This window comes from Nerophis ophidion, linkage group LG23, assembly GCF_033978795.1.
Source record: "Nerophis ophidion isolate RoL-2023_Sa linkage group LG23, RoL_Noph_v1.0, whole genome shotgun sequence".
NCBI lineage: Eukaryota > Metazoa > Chordata > Actinopteri > Syngnathiformes > Syngnathidae > Nerophis > Nerophis ophidion.
In genome coordinates this window covers 26,126,302-26,135,152 of record NC_084633.1, presented here as the reverse complement: position 1 = coordinate 26,135,152, position 8,851 = coordinate 26,126,302, and the positions used below count along the sequence as shown (strand labels likewise).

Sequence of the window (8,851 nt, the reverse complement as noted above, 5' to 3'; positions counted from 1 at the left end):
GTATTCCTGGTATAATTACTGCTGGGAGAGTAAACACCAGTCACGCACACGTCAAACTTACCTAAAAGCAACAGTTGCCATGGAGACGTTAATCAGGTCAGACTCCAACACTGTCGATCAAACAACGGTCAGATGGACACGGGGGAAGAGCAGTAAGGAGTTTGTTTGTTTGTTTGTTTTTACACGCCCACAAGGTGCTGTCTCTCAAAATGTGGTGTAGAAATTTCCGGAATCAAGATCAGAGCTCATCTACATAGTTTTTTCTGGAGTAAGACTGTGGAAGTTGAGGGGAGGACGGTAATAATATTTTCCTCGCCATACGTCACCACCACGTGTTTTTTTGTTCTTCTTCCTGTTCTACCATGACTCTACCCCTTGGGTTCTCTTCAGCCTTCCTGGCAGGCAACCAGGAGGGTCACCTGTCAATCAGGAGTCTTTTTCTACTAGGGTTGTACGGCATGTTGGTATTAATATAGTACCGCGATACTATCCATCCATTTCCTACCGCTTAATTCCCTTGTGGGTTCGCGGGATACTAATTCATCATATTTGGTACTATACCGCCTCTGAAAAAGTACCAATCCTCCCAGCCCCCCCGTCGTCGTCACGTCGTGTCTTTGTTGCTTTTATAAGCAGAGGAGCATGTTCGGCAGCACACACATACACACAGAGTACTTAACAAGCAGACGCAATTTAAAATTAATCAATTAAAACTGTTACTACTTCAACGTTTTCTTGACCGATTTAAAAAAAATTCCAACAACAACCAATTCAGCTCACTCAGGACATTCATGTTCCTAATCATTTTCAAAAAAAAAAAATCCAGTTTTTCCCAAAATTCCCGAATTTCCAGAAAGTTCTTATTGGATTGAATGGGGAATTTTTTCAAGTTGCACAGTTCCCAAATTTTTCAACCTATTCAAACCATTCCACCTTCAACACATTCTGGACATGCAAACTATTATGTTTACAAGTTAAAAAAAATTCCAAGAATTCCCTGAATTCCTGTTTTTTCAAACCCTTTTTTTCACCCCTTTTTCTGGCGACTACTCCTTCCACTATTTTGAACCTACTTCAACCGTTCCACCGTAAAAACATTCCTCTTAATCAAGACAAAAATCAAAGTTGTTTTTTGAGCAGGAAAAAATTCCTGTTTTTCCTTAAATTCCAGGAATGCTGTAATACTATTTCTCAATTAAAAATCTTACTACTTCAACATTTTTAAACCGTTTTATAAAATTCTAACACTGTCCATTTACCATTTTCACAAAAATACCCTCTTTTCCCGTAATTCTTACATTTCCATGAAATTCCCTTTGAAAAGAATGGGACATTTTTCAAAAGTTGCACAACTTCCACATTTGTTCATCCGATTCAAATCGTTCCAACTTCAAAATATTCAGCTCGTTCAGGAATTGTGTGCTCTACTTCAACAATTATTTAAAAAAAATTCCCGGATTTCCTAGAATTCCTAGTTTTCGGGGAGATTTTCCCCATTCAAAATTAATTATCCATTTTTCAAACTTTAACAATTCCCACATTTTTCAACCTTTTTTAGTGCAATGACTCTTTTTCACATTTTTCAACCCATTTCAACCGTTCCACTGTCTAAACATTTCTCTTAGTCAGGAGAAAAAAAACAAGTAGGCTAAGAACTTGAAAAATTCCCGGTTTTCCCAAAAATCCGTAATACCCTATTTCAATAAAAAACTGTTAGTACTTCAACATTTCCAAGTTGCACAACTCTCACATTTTTCAACCCATTCAAACCATTCCAACGTCAACACATTCCACTCATCCAACAAACTTTCACAAGTTCCGAACCCAATTCTGTTTTCTTCAACATTCAAACTATTCTTACAAACCCCATTTCCATATGAGTTGGGAAATTGTGTTAGATGTAAATATAAACAGAATACAATGATTTGCAAATCTTTTTCAACCCATATTCAGTTGAATATGCTACAAAGACAAGATATTTGATGTTCAAACTCATAATTTTTTTTTTTTTTTTGCAAATAATAATTAACTTAGAATTTCATGACTGCAACACGTGCCAAAGTAGTTGGGAAAGGGCATGTTCACCACTGTGTTACATCACCTTTTCTTTTAACAACACTCAATAAACGTTTGGGAACTGATCAGACTAATTGTTGAAGCTTTGAAAGTGGAATTCTTTTGCATTCTTGTTTTATGTATAGCTTCAGTCGTTCAACAGTCCGGGGTCTCCGCTGTCGTATTTTACACTTCATAATGCGACACACATTTTAGATGGGAGACAGGTCTGGACTGCAGGCGGGCCAGGAAAGTACCTGCAATATTTTACTACGAAACCATGCTGTTGTAACACGTGGCTTGGCAATGTCTTGCTGAAATAAGCAGGGGCGTCCATGATAACGTTGCTTGGATGACAACATATGTTGCTCCAAAACCTGTATGGATCTTTCAGCATTAATGGGGCCTTCACAGATGTGTAAGTTACCCATGCCTTGGGCACTAATACACCCCCATACCATCACAGATGCTGGCTTTTTAACTTTGCGCCTATAACAATCTGGATGGTTATTTTCCTCTTTGTTCCGGAGGACACCACGTCCACAGTTTCCAAATATACCGTATTTCCTTGAATTGTCGCAGGGCATATAGTATGCGCCTGCCTTGAATTTCTGCCGGGTCAAACTCGCTTCCCAAAATAATTAGTGCATGCTTAGTATTACCGCCTGGTCAAATTCGTGACGTCACGAGTGACACTTCCTCTGTCATCATTTTCAAAATGGAGGAGGCTGATTTCAATATCGGTAATTTGAAATTGCATAAAGGGAAGGAGATTAAGAGCTATTCAGTAGAATTTGATGTCCAAGCTTACAACACACTAACATTTTTACTGGATACCTCTGGTAAGTGCCGGAGTGAGAAGAGGTTTAAAATAATTAGCACATGCTTACTTTTACCGCATGCCTTTGGTAAGCGCAGGAGTGAGAAGAGGTTTTAAATGAATTAGTGCCCCAGTGGCAATTCAAGGAAATACGGTTATTTGAAATGTGGACTCATCAGAACACAAAACACTTTTACTTTTTACATAAGTACATTTTAGATGAGCTCGGGCCAAGCGAAGCAAGTGGCGTTTCTGGGTGTTGTTGATAAATGGCTTTTGCTTTGCACAGTAGTTTTAAATTGCACTTACAGATGTAGCGACCAACTGTAGTTACTGACAGTGGTTTTATGAAGTATTCCTGAGCCCATGTGGTGATATCCTTTACACCCTGATGTCGGTTTTTGATGCAGTACCGCCTGAGGGCGCAAAGGTCAGTAAAATCCCTAAATTTCTTGCAATAGCTCGTTGAGAAATGTTGTTCTAAAACTGTTCGACATTTTGCTTACAAATTGGTAACCCTCGCCCCATCCTTGTTTGTGAATTACTTAGCATTTCATGGAAGCTGCTTTTATACCCAATCATGGCACCCACCTGTTCCCAATTAGCCTGCACACCTGTGGGATGTTCCAAATATGTGTTTGATGAGAACTTCTCCACTTTATCGTATTTATTGCCACCTTTCCCAACTTCTTTGTCACCTGTTGCTGGCATTAAATTCTAAAGTTATGATTATTTGCACAAAAAAAAGTGTTTATGAGTTTGAACATCAAATATGTTGTCTTTGTAGCATATTCAACTGAATATGGGTTGAAAATGATTTGCAAATCACTGTTTTCCGTTTATATTTACATCTAACACAATTTCCCAACTCATATGGAAACGGGGTTTGTACACTCACGCTACATTCTGTCAGCATTTCACTCCAACTTCAGCATTGGAGCATTCACATGCAATTCCTTCCGGAATTGCCTCATCTAAGTTACATTTATTTAAGAGTAATTCCGTTAGTAATTCAATGACTTTTTGGGTATAGTAACGAGTAACTATGACTAATTACTTTTTTGAAGTAGTTTTCAGAACACTGCTGAAAAATGACTTCCCAAATGAGCTGCATCAAGGACAGATTAATGACCTTCATCACAACTTTGCTCTGCACAGCGAGTCCTCCTCCCTCGCTCACAAATAGTTCACACAAGTTGCACCTGGGCTGCAAAGCGGCCTTGAAGCGGCCCGCAGGTGAGTGTTGTCGGCGCTGCAGGATTTGGAGGGTGTGTGTGAGTGTGTGTGTGTGTGTGTGTGTGTGTGTGTGTGTGTGCGTGTGTGTGTGTGAGTGCGTGTGTGTATGTGTGTGCGTGTGTGTGTGTGTGTGTGTGTGTGTGTGTGTGTGTGCGTGTGTGTGTGTGAGTGCGTGTGTGTATGTGTGTGCGTGTGCGTGTGTGTGTGTGTGTGTGTGTGTGTGTGTGTGTGTGTGTGTGTGTGTGTGTGTGTGTGTGTGTGTGTGTGTGTGTGTGTGTGTGTTTAGGAAGCGGGCGGGGAGGAATCGAGCTGCTCGTGCAATCCTTGCAAAGAACTCCTGAAGCTACCGCTGCGTGAGCTGTGAGCCCCAGGTGAGTGCTGCTTTTCATGAAGTAAATGAACATGAAGCCTCCGTCCCTCGTCAGGTAATTTTACATTTTAGCCGGAGAACCCACGGCGGGCTCTGCAGTGGACGTTTGATCAATGCAAATGTCCACTGCAGAGGACGGTGGATCTCAGGAGGATTTTGATTTGCTGTACATTAGTAAATAATGCCATTCTTTTTTTTTTTTTAATATATATATTCATACATACATATATGTATATATATATATATATACTCACCTCACAATATGCTCCGTTTCCATGGTGTTGTGTTTGCTCCATCTTTAGTGAGTACTAAGTTATGTTTTGTTGGGGTAATAAAAGAAATGTTAACTGCATGTTTGGAAGGGAATTCTGCCCAATAGTCACAATGCTCAAGTGAGGCAAGCAGCTGTTGATCTGGACCCCAGAGCGCACAGACTGCAGATAGAGTGCAGTCTAGGCTGTACATTTTTTCATGATTTTTAATGTCATAATTTTGACTTAATACCTCATATTTTCGATTTTTTATCAAATAATTAAGTATTTTTTTATCTAATTATTTTGGACCTATTTAAATTTTTTGACCTTTTATCTCATAATTTAGATGTTTTTTTATTATCTTATGATTTTTTATTTCATATTTTTGAAATGTTATCTTATAATTTCACATTTTTATTTCATAATTGAAACATTTTATATCATATTTATGATGTTTTAATCTCACAGTTTTGACCTTTTAACTGATTTTTTTACTTTTTGTCTCATAATCTCGACTTTTCATCTCATAATCATGATGTTTTATGTCATAATTTTGACTCTATACATTATAATTTTGACTCTTTTTCAAATAATTATGAATTTCTTTCATAGTTATAATTTTTTCACATTACTATTTTTTAAAATTTCGACATTTAATCTCATAATCATGACATGTTTATCTCAATTACGATCTTCTATCTGATTTTCTTTACCTTTTATCTCGTAATTTTTACTTTTTATCTCATAATCATGATTTAATGTCATAATTTTGACTTTATACCTCATATTTTCGACTTATTAGCAAATAATTGTGTATTTTTTTATCTAATTATTTTTGACCTATTTAAATTTTTGGGCCTTTTATCTCATAATTTAGATTTTTTTATTATCTTATGATTTTTTATTTCATATTTTTTAAATTGTATCTTATAATTTCACATTTTTATTTCATAATTGAAACATTTATATCATATTCATGATGTTTTAATCTCACAGTTTTGACCTTTTATCTGATTTTTTTTAATTTTTGTGTCATAATTTTGACTTTTTGTCTCATATTCATGATGTTTTATGTCATCATTTTGACTCTATACATGATCATTTTTAATGTCAAATAATTATGACTTAAGTTATTTCGACTTTGTATGTATTTTGTTTACCTTTTATCTAATAACTTCAATTTTTTAATCTCATAATTATCATTTTTATGTCATAATTTTGACTTAATACCTCATAATTTTGACTCTTTTTCAAATAATTATGAATTTATTTCCTAGTTATGATTTTTTTCATATTATTATATTTTAAAATTTCGACATTTTATCTCATAATCATGACATATTTATCTCAATTACGATCTTCTATCTGATTTTCTTTACCTTTTATCTCGTAATTTTTACTTTTTATCTCATAATCATGATTTAATGTCATAATTTTGACTTTATACCTCATATTTTCGACTTATTAGCAAATAATTGTGTATTTTTTTATCTAATTATTTTTGACCTATCTTTTTTTACCTTTCATCTCATAATCGGGACGGCGTGGCGCAGTGGGAGAGTTGCCGTGCGCACCCCGAGGGTCCCTGGTTCAAATCCCACCTAGTACTAACCTCGTCACGTCCGTTGTGTCCTGAGCAAGACACTTCACCCTTGCTCCTGATGGGTGCTGGTTGGCGCCTTGCATGGCAATTCCCTCCATCAGTGTGTGAATGGGTAAATGTGGTAGTGTCAAAGCGCTTTGAGTACCTTGACGGTAGAAAAGCGCTATACAAGTACAACCCATTTATTTATATTTTTTTATCTTATGATTTTTTTTATTTCATATCTTATAGTTTCACATTTTTATTTCATAATTGAAACATTTTATATCATATTCATGATGTTTTAATCTCATCATTTTGACCTTTGATATGATTTTTTAAACTTTTGTCTCATAATTTCGATTTTTCATCTCATATTTTGTCATAATTTTGACTTTATACATTATACTTTTGACTGTCAAATAAATCATAAGTTATTTAGACCTTGTATCTATTCCGTTTACCTTTTATTTAATAACTTCAACTTTTCATCTCATAATTATGATTTTTTTCATGTCATAATTTTGATTTTATACTTCATAATTTTGACTCTATCAAATAATTATAACTTTTTTTATCAAGTTATTTCGACCTTTACATTTCATATTTGGGACATTTTATCTCATAATCCAGACTTGTTTTAATCTCAATGTCGACCTTTTACAGGATTAGTTTAACCTTTATCTCACAATTTTGACTTTTTACTTCATAATCGTGATTTTCACGTAATAATTTTGACACTTTCAAATTTTTTATCAAGTTATTTCGACCTTCTATCTATTTTTTAATTTGTATTTCATAACTTCAATTTATTTTCTTATAGTTGTGAATTTTTATATTATCATCTTTTATAATTTCCATATTTGATCTCATAATCATATATATGTTTTATCTCAATTTCAACCTTCTATCTGACTTTTTTTCCCTTTCATCTCGTAATTTTGACTTTTTATCTCATAATCATGATTTAATGTCATAATTTGGACTTTATACCTCTTAAGTTTTACCTTTTATCAAATGATTATGTATTTCTTTTATCAAATTATTTTTGACCGATTTAAATTTTTTGACATTTCATCTCATAATTTAGATTTTTTTTATCTTAATATTTTTTTTTAATCTTAGTTTTGTATTTCATATCTTAAAGTTTCACATTTTAATTTCATAATTGAAACATTTTATATCATATTCATGATGTTTTAATGTCATGATTAAAACATCATGATATATGATTTTTTTCCTTTTGTCTAATAATTTCGATTTTTCATCTCATATTTTATGTCATAATTATGACTTTATGCATAATACTTTTGACTGTCAAATAATTATGACTTAAGTTATTTCGACCTTGTATCTGCTTTGTTTACCTTTTATCGAATAACTTCAACTTTTTATCTCATAATTATGATTTTTTTATGTTATAATTTTGATTTTATAATTTTGACTCTTTATCAAATAATTATGACTTTTTTTTTTATCAAGTTATTCCGACCTTTTTATTTCATAATTAGGACATTTTATCTCATAATCCGGACTTTGTTTTAATCTCAATGTCGACCTTTTGCAGGATTTGTTCAACCTTTATCTCATAATTTTGACTTTTTACTTCATAATTGTGATTTTTATGTGATAATTTTGACTTTATATCTCATCATTTTGACTCTTCATCAAAATAATTTGGACTTTTTTTATCAAGCTATTTCGACTTTGTATCCATTTTGTTTACCTTTTAATTCATAACTTAAATTTATTATCTCATAGTTAGGAATTTTTATGTCATAATTTTCACTTTTGTATTTTTATAATTTCGACATTATATCTCATAATCATGACATGTTTTTTTTCTCAATTTCGACCTTTTGTCTGATTTTCTTTATCTTTTATCTCATAATTTTGACTTTTTAGTTTATAATCACGATTTAATGTCACAATTTTGACTTTTTACATCATAATTTAGTTTTATTAGCAAACAATTATGCATTTTTTATCAAATTATTTTGACCGAGTTAGCATAAAATGTTAGCATGCTGATGTAAGAGAAACTAGAAAAATGTTAGCATGCTAAAATTCTTCCAGGTATGCTACTGCATGTTAACTATTAGCATACTTCCTTAACAGCACCGGGTGTCCCTTTTTAGGTTGAAGCATAAAATGTTAGCATGCTAACATCAGCATGCTAATATTGGCGATGCCAGCATACTTTCAAGATGGTGCAACATACTGTATCAAAAATAAAGATTTTTAGGTTTGAACATACAAAATTGGCAAAAAAAATACATTAGCATGTTAAATTTTGCATGTTAATATAAGGGAATAATTTCACTGCTCCCATTCTCAGCAGGCACATCTGAGTTTTCTTAATAAAAATGGTGCATGTTGATCTTCAAAAGGATGTTGCAGGCAGCTCTGTCACATTAAGTCCTCGACAGAAACATTCCTCACGATGCCTTCACTGTCAGGGATGAGATGGATTGTTTTGGGTCTGCTTCTCTGGAGGAAACCGGCAGGTATGACGCTTCGTCTCTGCTTACTTT

The 8,851-nt window shown here is 33.7% G+C and overlaps 1 protein-coding gene across 1 annotated transcript in view; it reads left to right on the top strand.

Annotated features, from left to right (window-relative positions):
- The first annotated feature begins 8,760 nt into the window (after positions 1-8,760).
- The window catches only part of engl (endoglin, like), a 61,651-nt gene continuing 61,560 nt past the window's right edge, over positions 8,761-8,851 (top strand). Inside the window, exon 1 of the mRNA XM_061885380.1 lies at positions 8,761-8,824. Coding sequence (XP_061741364.1) covers positions 8,761-8,824 — 64 coding nt within the window. The remainder of the gene's footprint in view (positions 8,825-8,851) is intronic.